The sequence below is a fragment of the Tyto alba genome, unplaced genomic scaffold (assembly GCF_018691265.1).
Source record: "Tyto alba isolate M040663 unplaced genomic scaffold, T.alba_DEE_v4.0 Super-Scaffold_18, whole genome shotgun sequence".
Lineage (NCBI taxonomy): Eukaryota > Metazoa > Chordata > Aves > Strigiformes > Tytonidae > Tyto > Tyto alba.
In genome coordinates, this window is record NW_024881280.1 from 31,138,480 (window position 1) to 31,152,378 (window position 13,899).

Consider the following 13,899-nt stretch of genomic DNA (forward strand, 5'->3'; position numbering starts at 1 on the left):
CCCGGCGGCGGCGGCGGCGGGCGCGCGCCCCGGAGGGCTTGAGGGAGGCCGGCGGCGGGCGGGCGGGCAGGTACCGGCGGCTCCTCGGGGAGCAGCGCCGCGGCGCTCGCTGCCGAATGTCCCTCTCCTCCCCGCGGGGAGCCGGGCTCGGCCCGGTGTTCAGGCGCGAAGCGCTCGGTTTGTCCTCGACCGAGCTCGCTTTTCTCTTCCTTCTCTTCTCCCTTCTCTGGGGACTGGAGCGGGCGCTGGGCTCGCCCTCATAACGCCGGGCCCGGCCGCCGTCTGGGCGGCGGGGCCTGGCGGGACGCCGGAGCCGGTGTTTGCCGCCCCCATCCCGCCCGGCGCCGGGCCCCGGCTCCTGCAGTCGCTGGCCTGGAGGGGCCGCAGCCCGGGCGCGCCATGTCCGGTGCCCCCATCCGGCCCCCCGCGGGGAGCTGCTCCTAGCGGCGCTGCTCCTACGCGCTTCATTGGTCTTATTTTTTAATTGTAAAAAACCCCCACTTTTTTCTAATAGCAAAATACCTACAGCGATCAAATGTTAAGATCTGAGACTTAATTGATATGCAGTAGCTGTATTGAACAGTTTTCGCAACTGTTATCCTGCATATTCTCTGAAATGTATCAAGCTAGATTTAAATAAATAGGGTTTTCCTTTGTAATAGTCAATGAAACATTTTCTTCCCTCATTCAGATTAGTTCTTTTGGAGATTAAACACTTGGAGAGGAAAATGACATCGATTATCAAATTGACTACGCTCTCAGGGGTGCAGGAGGAGTCTGCCCTTTGCTATCTGTTGCAAGTAGATGAATTTCGTTTTCTTTTGGATTGTGGCTGGGATGAAAACTTTTCTATGGATATTATTGATTCTCTGAGGAAGTAAGTAGTTCAGTTTGGGGGTGGTGGTGTATGTTTGTTTGGTTTGGATTGTTTTTTTTAATAGTCCTTGCCGTTTCCTGAAAGTTTTCAAAATACCATGCAGTGGTATGTGTGTGGAGGTGTTAAATTCAAAATTGTTCTTTGTTTTTGCTTGGAATATGTTTTATATGAAAAGAATTATGCTGCTGAAACATTCCTAGTAAGAACTTGGTTTTTTTTCTTGTGAGTCTAATGAGTTACATCTATTAACTGTAATTCTCAAACTGGTCTGTGTTTGTTTTGGCTTAGATGTTTTGTTTTTTTCATAAACATGACATAGCGCAGAGCTTATGGGAGACTGACCTTGGCTCTAAACTGATTTAGAATGGTTAACTAAGTTTTAAATGAAAGAATCCTCAGTGTATGTAGGCTGGATACATAGTGGTTCAACTCTCACCTCTTGTTTCTAGTTGAATAGACTGTCAGTCAGGAAAGGAGCTTCTTTTAGTTTTCCTAGGCCTGCAAAGAAATAAAACTGTCTAGACTTAAATACTGAACTTCAGAAGGTTTACAGCAAGGCGCTTTGCTGATGTAAGCATTGATTACAAGTTTCTGAAAGAAACGAAGCTTTGTGATGATATTTGTATAGATTCACTGTTCTGGCATTGACACACTTGCGTTTGAAGTCTTTTAACTGAGTATTATTATGTTCTAAGGATAATTTATAAGAACTTTCGAGTGCCTTATCAAGAAGAATGTGAGTGCCTCAGTTACTATGTGAGGGAACAAAAAGCTTTCAGCCCAACTTGTATTTTCACTTGTTGCATGTGTTTTATGCCCTCCAGTTTTTCAGTTATGGTAGGTAGTAGGTTTTCAGTATGAGTTCTTATTTTATGCAAGACTTTGCAAGAAAAAAAAATATTCTGTTTTTAAAATTAGTAAAACACCAAAAGGTTATGTGCTGCTTTTCTTAAATGGTACATTTGACTTTTTCTCTTTTAAGGATTTAAGGATTATTATCTCTTTGGTACTGTTACTTGGTCTTTCTCATCAGAAAAAAAGTTATAGGCTGTTTCAGGTTTTTAGATATATAAGCAATTTGTAGCATGTCTGCAGTGGTTCTGGTTTTGGGCCCTCAGTTAATGTACTTTCGGGTGTCCAAGTATATATTAAGTTCTTTCTAATTCAGATTTTGATGTGAAACCTATGTCTTTCAGGCCTTGAAATTATGTTTTCAGATGTCACTTGCATCTTTGAATACTTGAACGTTTGGAAATACCTGTAACTTTAAATTATTATTTTAAGAATTTTATTGTAAACCTGGAAGGATTTAAGTTTTCTTGTTTGGCATTCAAACTGTGTAGGTATTCTCAAAATAGCCATAATAGGGAGTATGTAACACCATACAAAACTATTTTCACCAACTTCTGTTGTCCTTCTTTTTGTAGACATGTACACCAGGTTGATGCTGTTCTTCTCTCTCATCCTGACCCTCTACACCTTGGTGCTCTTCCATATGCAGTCGGAAAAATGGGGTTGAATTGTGCCATTTATGCGACTATTCCTGTATATAAAATGGGACAGATGTTTATGTATGATCTCTACCAGGTAAATTCGATACTTTCATACACAACATCTCTGATACGGGAGAGTGCTCAGGTTCTTGAATGCTCTATACTTCTTATTTGTTTTAGTCCCGCCATAATACTGAAGACTTCACACTCTTTACGTTGGATGATGTAGATGCAGCCTTTGATAAGATACAACAGCTGAAGTTTTCTCAGATTGTGAACTTGAAAGGTAAAATTGTCCCCAAAATTTCAATAAATGACTTTTAGTGAAAGGCAAGAGAGTCATTAAGGGTTAAAGTATGTTATTTGAAAGGGAGTAAGTTTCGAAATGTTGTGCATTTTGCAGGGCTGAATTTAGTAGCCTTGTGTCAGTCTGTATGAGCTGAACATTTGCCTCGGTAATTGTATGTGGAAATGGATAGAATTTCCACTTAAAGAGGAGGAAGTCATGCCAAAGCATATTTAGACATTTGTTTCTCTTTTGTGTTTTTGTAACTTTTCTTGGAATTCGCTCATGTGTCTAAAAAGCATTTACTCAAACCTGGTGATAGATACCATAGAACTCTTCAGTAGCCAGTGACGAAAAGGAAAGCTTTCTAGAGAATTAATAGGTTGCAGAGATTAAGTTACAGCACGTGGATGATTTAATGAGGAGGTCTTCACTGACTGAATGATACTTCAGTGTAGCTTATTGCTAGGAACTGTGGCATCTGAAGAATCGGCAGCTTTTCACTCGTTGAATGTAAAAGTCAGAATTAAATAGAAACTCTGTTCTTGAACAAAGACACATACAAGCTAACTACCAGCAGCTTGTCTCTGAGGTGCAGTTCCTGAATGCTTCTTGCCAAAATACTTGCCCTGTAATTTGGAAAACAGAAATGAGATGCTGTCCTTGAGAGGCTGCTGACCCTTTTTCAAGATATTTGTATTAAAGCTATGTGTGTGCTGCCTTGTACGTGTTAAAAGTAATTGTAGTGAACAACTTTTCTAAAACTGTACTTTTTCTTATTTAACGGAAGTGATTTGAAAAGACTTGATGGGTGCATCTAAGAAGATAATGTACATTTTAACTATTATTAAGGCTGTGCACTTCTGTTCAAGTTAGTGGAATGCAGCAAAGTCAGTGAGTAAGGATCATGGGTGGTCTAGTTTGATAAAGATATAGGCTAGCACCAATGATGAGGAGCAACAGTGCATTAAAAAAAAAAAGGGCATCAGATGCTGAAAAGATCCATCATCCCTAAGTGCAGCACATGAACACCTTTCCTGGTATCGTTTGGCTTCTGTGTTTGTCATTCTGGAAATCTTCTGGTTTGTGTAATTTATGTTTTTGTGAATACTTAGTGAATGACATCGTAAACGTTTTGTGTTGCCCCAGAGAGGGGTCTGCTGTTCACCAGTGTACTTGCTTTCACGTGATATGTTTGTTATATTATTTACTGTTGTTTAGGACTATAGTTGCAACAGTTCTGCAGTGTCCACTGAGTACCGGTGGAAGGTGGAGGGAAGAAGTGATCTTCACTTTAGTTTCTTTTTCTGGAGGCAAAACAGAAGTGAATTGCAAAAAAATTTTGAAGTTACTGGTTAGATGGGAGGGACAGATACATTACTGATTTTTCATACTTCATTTGATTCTTTCCCCCTCCTTCCCCCCCCGCCCCCCCCCCAGTAATAATTTTGGCATTCAGTTGTTTAAAATTGCTATCTCTTATTCAGAGTAATGGATTTTTATACATGTAATGTACCTAAAATATTGAAAACTTTTGTAGGCAAAGGACATGGTTTGTCAATCACACCATTACCAGCTGGCCACATGATAGGAGGCACAATTTGGAAGATTGTCAAGGATGGAGAGGAAGAAATTGTTTATGCAGTTGATTTCAACCACAAGAGGGAGATGTAAGTTCAACATAGCAATATATATTTCTTAGGCGCTGGGTTAGGTGTACATCATTTAGTGTGTGATAAACAGGTATGGAAGTAGCAGTGCCTTTCCAGCTCTAATAAGACAATTAATTTAACTTGCATTCAGTTTAATCAAGTTGCAACAAGCATTAGCTCTGGGTATCTTCATTACACTCAGTTTTATTTATTTGTAAGTTTGAAGCAGGAAACATTCAGCTCAGAACTTGGAAGAGTTTGATTTCTGTGCGTGCAAACATCTGGAAGCTTGCTGTTACATATTTTTTTTTTTTCTTAAAATAGAAATGCGAAAAGTGATATTTTGCTTTTTTTTTTTCCACAGCCATCTGAATGGATGTTCCTTGGAAATGTTGAGCAGGCCTTCATTGCTTATTACAGATTCATTTAATGCTACTTACGTACAACCCAGGAGGAAGCAAAGGGATGAACAGCTACTGAGTAAGTATTCTGTTTGGGATTGAAAATAGCAGTAATGTGATTTATTAGCCACTGTAAATTGTTTTTCTAAGAGAAATTAATCAGCATCCAAATTAAGAACCTTTATTAAAATTTAACAAAAGTTGAATTACTTTTCTGATAGTATTAATCCTATGGATGAAACATTTTTCTGAAAATAATGAGCCGTACTTGAAAACAGTGTATTTTACCCAGTATGAATTAATCTCATCAGAGATTTTTATATTACCTTCCTCAGCACGTTCATTCTTAAACTCCATTTTGCTGTTGGCTTTTTTTTTTTTTTGAATAAAGAAAGAAAAAGTAGTATCAAGGCAGTGAGATCTTCAGAGCTACCAAGAAAAATCCAGCTTCCTTTAATTTTGGTGGAAATGTGGTTTTGGATCTCTTTTGAAGTTTAATGTATTTCCGTGTTCAATTTGCCTTTGATTATGATTGTTAGTGTGATAAACAAAAAAACCCAAGCAACAGACATTTTAATTTTGGTTCAAAGTGTTAAGTAGATTTTTGTTTTGTTTTGAATTCTTCTTAGCTAATGTTTTGGAGACGTTACGAGGTGATGGAAACGTATTAATAGCTGTGGATACAGCAGGCAGAGTTCTGGAACTTGCTCAACTTCTTGATCAGATCTGGAGAACGAAAGATGCAGGATTAGGAGTCTACTCTCTAGCACTTTTGAATAATGTCAGCTACAATGTAGTGGAGTTCTCTAAATCACAGGTTTGTTTGGATTTTAAAATACAATTATGGAGAGAATAATGGAACGTGTATGCAAAAGCATTTTGGTTTTCTTGTTAACAGTAAAAAAGGGGCTAAATACCGGCTATTGTCATTATTCTTTACTGCATGTTTGTGTTTCACATCTTTCAGTCAAGTAACGCAGAGTCCAGTCATGGCTGTGGGTGTGTTTCTTAATACTCGTTTCTGGTTTTATTACAAGACTTGTTAGCATAGTTTGTAGCTGTTAAAAAGGAGGACTTAACACAGAAACAAGTACTTTTACGCTCAGTATAACTTCTACAGTTGCTGAGAAACATTGATGTAATTACATGTATATTGCATATCAGGTTTGCACATTAATGTAGAACTTGTTTTCTTATAGATAACTTTTTCTTAATATGTATTTTAGGTTGAATGGATGAGCGACAAGTTGATGAGGTGCTTTGAAGACAAGAGAAACAATCCTTTTCAGTTCCGTCATCTCTCCTTATGTCATAGTCTGTCTGACCTGGCTCGAGTGCCTAGTCCAAAAGTTGTTCTTGCCAGTCAGCCTGACTTAGAGTGTGGGTTTTCTAGAGATCTTTTCATTCAGTGGTGCCAGGATTCCAAAAACTCTATAATTTTAACTTACCGCACTACACCTGGAACATTAGCAAGATTCCTGATTGATAATCCTTCTGAGAAAGTTATAGATATTGAGGTAAGGGTTGTCTATATATCTCAGAGGTTTTCTTACTGTGGGCCATCTGGGGAAGTAGGAACAAATCTGAACTTGGTTTCCATTTTGATCTACTGAAAACACTTCTAGTAGCAAAGGGAAATCTAGAATCAGTATGTTGCATGTTTAACCAATTGTGGATAAACTTACATGAAAATAGGTCTCGTGTTAGGAACTGCAGAACGCGTTTAGGTAGTGTGGCAAAATTAATATTCCATAGGGATGAAGATGAAGTTGCTTCTAAATATTTATCTTTAGACAACACTTCCTTTGTGGTTTTGTTATAATAGAAAAAATTCTGCTTGCAGTTGGTGTATGGATCACAATATATGATGGATTATTCTTGCTGGAAAATACTCTGGTTTTGGATGAGGGGAGAATTAAGTTAAATTAGTATAATATATCCCACCAGAATTAGGAAGATAAGTGAAAGCTAGGAATTAGAACACACTTAACTGTTACTGATGCTTTCAAATTATTTTCAGTAATTTACATATCTGTGTCTACTTCTCTCTGGTAAGCATTGTTAATTTATGGGAGTCCCCTGGGGTCGCACTGATAATTTCAGTCCTGATGGTGCAGCTTTAGTTTTAGATTGGATTGGAAGCACTGAGTTACAGTATTAGACTACTACTAGAATTCAGTAATATTCAAAGTGACCTATACTCCAACTTGATTTTCAGAAAACAAGAAACAAACTTACCATTGTTTTGCCTGCTAGTATGGCTTTCCAGGTTCTGGTTTGAAGTTAGTGACACAAAAATTGCTCATCTCATAGTATTTGCGTTCACTTATTGGAGAGATATTTTGTGTCAATACATTAAGAAATTTTTGTAAAGCTAGTTGATTTTAATACTTTTAGAAATGCTTTTTGTTAGAATAGACTGTATGAATTCATCATGTCATGGTGCCACACGTTTGCATAAGCTTGTCATGGATATGGCATAAGTTATACTTGCCCTTGGTACTTAAATACAAATACTCTTGTCAGCAGTGTGTAGGAAAAGTATTAAAATCATGTCAGCTACTCACAATACCATTAATTTTAAATCTATCTGCAGTTGAGAAAACGTGTGAAGTTGGAAGGAAAAGAGCTTGAAGAATACCTAGAAAAGGAGAAACTGAAGAAAGAAGCAGCCAAGAAGTTAGAACAGTCTAAAGAGTAAGTGTATTGGCTGTTCTTGCATTCTGCTGTTACGCTCAGAGTTGAAATTTCTGTGTGATTATTTTGCTGCTTCAAGCACTTACAGGGATAAATTAAAATCATAGTTTTGATTGGCTTGACTGAGGACACCGAGTAATCTGGAATGGTTGTCTTCATTCGCTTGTTTCAATAGACCGGTTTCATCTGCTGTTTGACTGTATCTGAGCTCTTTCTCAGATACATAAACTGCCCTTGTCCTTGGTTAGTGTTATGTCAACTGTTATTTTCTGGTCTCTGTGTTTACGTAATATTAAACCTGAAGAAAAAAAGGAAGTGCTAGGTTTTTTTGGAATGTTATTTCAGGGCCGATATAGATTCCAGTGATGAGAGTGATGCTGAAGAGGATATTGATCAGCCAACTGTACATAAGACCAAACATGATTTGATGATGAAAGGTGAAGGTAGCCGGAAAGGAAGCTTCTTCAAACAGGCAAAGAAATCTTATCCAATGTTTCCAGCCCCTGAAGAAAGAATTAAATGGGATGAATACGGCGAGATTATCAAGTATGTAGTGGTAATGCATGCTAGCATGTAGTAGCTATACAATAATTCAAAAATAGAAAAGATAAAACTAAAAATAATCAATTTGTCTCTTCTGCAGCACTGTTACGTACTTTTCCAACCACAGTAACTTTTGAAAAGTTAGGACAATATGCACTAGGTCTCACAGGAAGCTTATGATAGGATTGAAGCTGCGGAGTGCTGATCTTTGGCCTATGTTCACACTTCTTAGGATGTGTTTTCACACAGACTTTTTTTTTAACCTGGCTTTTTTTTCCTGCTTTAAATTACACATGAATTTGATAAATTTACAATGAGGGGAAAGAACATTGTTCATCCTAGAAAAATCTAGTGATACTCATCCTATTTGCATAAGGTATAGTAGGTAGAAAACCTCAGTTTGCTAATATTTGTCAAGATACCAAAGTTCAAAATGAATTCTGTTCAAATATGGAAACATTGAAGGGAAATATAATAAAATTGTCGGCAGGAGCAATTATAAAACATCTCAGTAATAGCCAGCATTGTTTGTTTTTATACTATGTAATGCTTTGGTTTTATTGTAAGACTATTAAAAGCAAAATGCCTTTCATTCTTTAGACCTGAGGATTTTCTAGTTCCAGAACTTCAAGCAACAGAAGAAGAAAAAAGCAAATTAGAATCTGGTTTGACAAATGGAGAAGAGCCTATGGACCAGGATTTATCAGATGTTCCTACCAAATGTATTTCTGCAACAGAATCCATGGAAATTAAGTGAGTGCCTTTGTTCTTCTCAGTTTTGCTAGAATGGTGGCACGGGTATGGTGCAAATTGGGTAAAAGGCTAGCTTGGAATTAAGAAAGTGGGAAAGGGCTTAGCATCTTTTTATTTTGTTTTATTTTCCCAAGCTATCTAAGTTATTTTTTTATCAGTCTTCTTGGGAGCATGGTACAGACTCTTACGGTTCCCCACTCTGAAGGAATTGGCAGTTTTTTCTCTGTGTGATGGAGATAGTGAAAGAGGAAGAACAAATGATACAATAGTATGTTAGCATAGATACTGAAATGTATATATATTTCGTTAAAAGAAGAATTTATTTAAATATGCTTATCTCATGTTTTAGATAACTAAGTGAATTTTGGGAATTTATAGTGTTAAATATACGTGCTGATATTTGACAATTCTGTATTTTAGTGATCCATAATATACATTGTGCTGACAGCTTTTGCTGATGTAGAATAATTTCAAGATCTCTTCAGTTTTTCAGTGAAGCACTTAAAGATTTACTCTTTTAAACTAAAAAATGTTATTCTTGGGTTTTTAATTTAAACTAGAGCCAGAGTTACATACATTGACTATGAAGGACGCTCAGATGGGGACTCAATTAAAAAAATTATTAACCAAATGAAACCAAGACAACTGATCATTGTCCATGGACCACCTGAGGCCAGTCAGGACCTTGCAGAATGTTGCAGAGCTTTTGGTGGAAAAGATATTAAAGTTTACATGCCGAAACTGCATGAAACTGTAGATGCAACCAGTGAAACTCATATTTACCAGGTAAGATACTGGACTTTGGTAGTTGTGTAACTACTGTGAGCTGTAGCAGAGCTGCATCATCAGACTCTAATTTACTCCTCCATTCTTTGGGAGGGGAGAGACAATACTACCTATGTGCACACTGGTTTTATGTGATCAAGACATTAGTAGCGTTTTTCTAGGTAAGCATTCTCCTCCTGGTTATTATTCATAAGAAGTATTTAAAGGTTAAACATGACATCAGTGTATTTTTACCTGTAGTGTAAAAGGTGAGGTTCATGTTCATTGGAATATCAATTTGCTTTACTCAAGTATGAATAGATTTATAATGCCTGTATTTAGAGTACCACTGTACACTACTTGTGATTTAGGATTCTTCTTGGAATCTGAAGGGGAGCCTTAGAGAGCAAAAAGGGGAAAAAAAAAATCATTTGCACCTTAGTACCTAAGAATGAGCATGTAAAGTTAGGAGTACGTTAGTGTTAAAAAATAAATAATATACACACACAACACCCACACCACCCCCCACACCCCCATACCCCCCCAAAAGTTAATGTGATGATTCTTGGGAAGTGAGGTTATGATGTGTTGCACTGTGTTAATATATTGCATTTAATTTTCATGGTTAAGCACTTCAGGAATTAGTCCTTTACAACTTCTGTCCTTCTAAAGTTAATAGAAAAAGTCAGTAAAATGTTGAAAGAGGTACTTCTGCTTCTTTCCAGAGAAAAATCTGTTAACTTGTAGAAAGTGGAAAGTTGCAGTTATTTAAAATTACCCAGTTCTGACAGTCTTAAAACAGCAGTGCTTTCTGTGTTTAGTTTGTCGGTGGTTGTTTGTTTTGTGTTGTTTTTTTGTCGTTGTTGTAGTTTAAAACTATGAGGACTGCTAGTGTGTAAGAAATTACGCAATTGTGATTTTTTTTTTTTATACAATTTTATTCAGATAATTATTTTTATTGCTTTTTTTTTTAACATAAGGGAGAAATTCAGTCTTTTGATCAGATTTAGTTTGTTTTTCTGCTTGAAGCTTTCTGAACAAATGAAGTACACTGGAGACATTGAATTAGAAAATAATAGATGTGAGTGGGGCATCAGTACCCCAGTGTCTCTTTTGAGTGAACTGTGCTGCAGGTGGATGGTTGCAGTATCCTTCATACAGGTGCAGCCTTGATCCTGCTATGGGGATCATGCACAATCTCACGTTGGATAACAGCCTTTCAAGAGTAGGGCTTTATTTAATGGGTTCAAGTCTTGTAATGCACCGGGGAAATCAGGGTAAGGTAATGTTCTGCCCACTCTGTAAATACCAAATCTGGTATTTACAACATCCTTCTTACAATAAAATATTAATCATAAGTTTTTTGGAGGATTGAAATTTGGAACTAATGTTCAGTAACCTAAATGTATCTAAAGAAACTTCCCTTAAATTTTCTAAGGCCAACTGAGGAACTCCTTGGCCACAAGAAAGGTATCTCATGTTTTAAAAGGAACTGATTGCTCTGGCTGTAGGTTTAACTCAAGCTTGCAGTCATATAGGTTCTTTTTTTATTTTAACTAAGATCTACACTGCTTTTTAAATTGAGTAGTGGCATGAGGGTTGTACAAATTATATTTTGAAAGTATAGAACATCTTGCCTTGGTGTCACCAATTCCCTCTTTTTCCCTCCCCAAAAGAATATGAATCAAACCTATGTGGAGAGACAGTGAAAGGAAAACTGATAATTTTTAAAGTTTGAAGTAAGAACTCTCTCTGGGTTTTCCATCAAACTAATAGTGCTTTTCCCTTTGTGCAACCCAGGTCAGGTTAAAAGATTCTCTTGTCAGCTCCCTTCAGTTCTGTAAAGCCAAGGATGCCGAGTTGGCTTGGATAGATGGTGTTCTGGACATGCGGGTTTCAAAAGTGGATACGGGAGTTATTTTGGAAGAGGGAGAGCTGAGGGAAGATGAAGACTTAGAGATGCAAGTGGATATGCCTTCTTCAGACCCTAGTGTCATTGCACAACAGAAGGCCATGAAAAGCCTCTTTGGTGACGATGACAAGGAGATGTGCGAGGAAAGTGAAATCATTCCTACTTTGGAACCTCTGCCACCTCATGAGGTACAGAAATTAAGCTGATCCGGACTTCATTTTTGAAGAGCTCTGTATTCATTTGTCTTTTTCTAGTGCTTAGAGGTTGATACTGTGATCTTACTCAAATGAAAGACTAACTGAAACTGGATTTTCAGATTTGGTTTTCTCTGTTAAATCCGGTACTGGTTTTTGTTCAGATTATATGCTTTTAAGTAAGGATGATCTCTTGCATCCATTAACAGTGCCTAGCATACAGTACCATCTATTTATGAAGATAAGATTTTAATTAGCATGTTTCATATTTGCAGTCAGCACTTGCAGATTTGGAAATTAGTTGGCGTTTAATCACTCTTGAATGTTACTATGTTTTGTTGATGTTGTGGAAAATACTTCATATACTTTAGACACAGATCTTTCAAATTCATGTCCCTACTTCTACAGTAGTGGTTTGAGAGTTCATTAAATTAATCTTTTTCTATAAATTTATCTTTACTCTTAAATTAAAATACTTTGTGATTAGATATTATTTTACCTTTCCACTGAATGATTACAATGCCTTCCAATCCTAGAATTGCTTTCTAAGACTGCTTGCACAGTCCTAAATGCAGTCTCTTCTAGGAGCTAGGTAAATGTGGAGACAGCTGTAAAGTCTGTTCAGATTCATGACAGCTGGCATGGAACGTTATACTAATCAGCAGTACAGTTTACTGCAGCTCTCTCCTTGGCATAACATAGCTTGGAAGAGGGATCTTTGGTGGCAGTTTTCCGTTTGGCTTCAATATGTGAGCAAAGAAGGAAACTTGTCCTTTCCTTGAAGGCCTTAGAAGTTATCTGTCCTATCCTGGGTATGTCTTGGTGCAGGTGAACAGAAACAGAACTAATCTTCTCTTTCAGTAGTCCTGTAGTCTAGGCCATATTGCTGCCAACACAATGATGAGGGGATCTTTGGAAAAATGGAATGTATTAAGTAGCAGAAGCATTCAAACTGTGTGTGTTGTTTAAAGGTTCTTGGACATCAGTCTGTGTTTATGAATGAGCCAAGACTGTCTGACTTCAAGCAAGTTCTCTTGCGAGAAGGTATACAAGCTGAATTTGTAGGAGGAGTACTCGTGTGCAACAATCTGGTGGCTGTTCGCAGGGTAGGTGTTCTGTCTTAACTCTTCAGTAAATAATATGCTAAATTAAAATTTTCTCATTAGTATAAAGATAATAAATTGAAACATGTCTTTTGTTTCAGACTGAAACTGGGCGCATTGGATTGGAAGGCTGTCTCTGTCAGGACTTCTATAGGATAAGAGACCTTTTATACGAGCAATATGCTATTGTCTAAGGAAAATGCTGCAAAGATGGTTTTACTTGAACTTTTAAAGACAGTAGGGATTTCTCCCAGTTTTGACTTTTTGTAGTTTTCTAATTTATACAGGGGGAAAACCTAATTCATAAAGAACAATTAACTCCCCTGAACATGTAAATAACCGCTACTGTTGTTCTTCAAAAATCCATTGGTACATTCCATGCTGTTGACTGTCAAACTGTTATGACTTGCCATCTCCCACATAATACCTTATAAATGAATTTATGACAATGAACCCTTTTCCAGAAAGGTTCATTTTGTCAGGATGTGTTTTGGTTTTATAGATTCCCTGCCAAAGAGCACAAGTATGTAAAAGTCATTCTTCTGTTCTAAAATAAGATTAGATAGGGAGTTGTGGGGTTTTTTTGGTTTTGTTCTTTTGGTTTTGGGTGGTTAGTTTTGGATTTGGTTTGGTTTTTTTGTGGTTTTTTTTTTTTTTTTTAATCAATTTGGGGGACAGTATTGAGTTTTGGTTTGGTTTTTTTTTTTTCGGTTTGTTTTTTTTTATAATGGAGGTTAGTTTAAGTACATTTTTAATAGCCCACTTAAAGCTAGACTACCTAAACTTTTCCCCAGTGTTAATCTGGCTGCTCCATCTTACTGTTTTGTTCTAGAACAGCATTTCATATTCTATATAAAGTATTAATCTGCAGGATCAAACAAGTACTTTGGAAAGGTACTCTAAGAAGACTGTATAATATTGTCAGACAGTTTAAAATCAGGTAATTGTGTGCTTCAGAGTAACTTCTGTACAAACCTACAGAACTTATAACTTCTAGCTTTTGCAAAACTATGCCAACTATGAAATCTCTTCTGAGTTCTGATTTTAATAATTTCAAAGTGTAAAGCCTTTATCCATGTGTTGCAGTTTCTTCAGATTGCCATGAGCCAAGTTCAGGAAGATCCTTTATCTTGAAATCTGAGTTCACGTGATGTATTTAATGCTTTTGTGCCATGGTTCGTTCTAGTTGCATGTTTGGTGCCATTTTTCATTCTAGTTGACAG

General features: G+C 37.2%; 1 protein-coding gene across 1 annotated transcript; it reads left to right on the forward strand.

Moving 5' to 3' along the window:
• Positions 1-24: 24 nt before the first annotated feature.
• On the forward strand, positions 25-13,129 carry CPSF2 (cleavage and polyadenylation specific factor 2). Its single transcript, XM_042791259.1, has 15 exons — positions 25-66; positions 692-877; positions 2,305-2,464; positions 2,551-2,656; positions 4,197-4,326; positions 4,673-4,788; positions 5,339-5,526; positions 5,936-6,226; positions 7,306-7,406; positions 7,752-7,952; positions 8,550-8,702; positions 9,263-9,488; positions 11,268-11,567; positions 12,545-12,679; positions 12,778-13,129. Exons 2-15 carry the CDS (start codon positions 729-731, stop codon positions 12,868-12,870), a joined length of 2,349 nt encoding a protein of 782 aa, XP_042647193.1. The 5' UTR covers positions 25-66; positions 692-728; the 3' UTR covers positions 12,871-13,129.
• Positions 13,130-13,899: the final 770 nt, after the last annotated feature.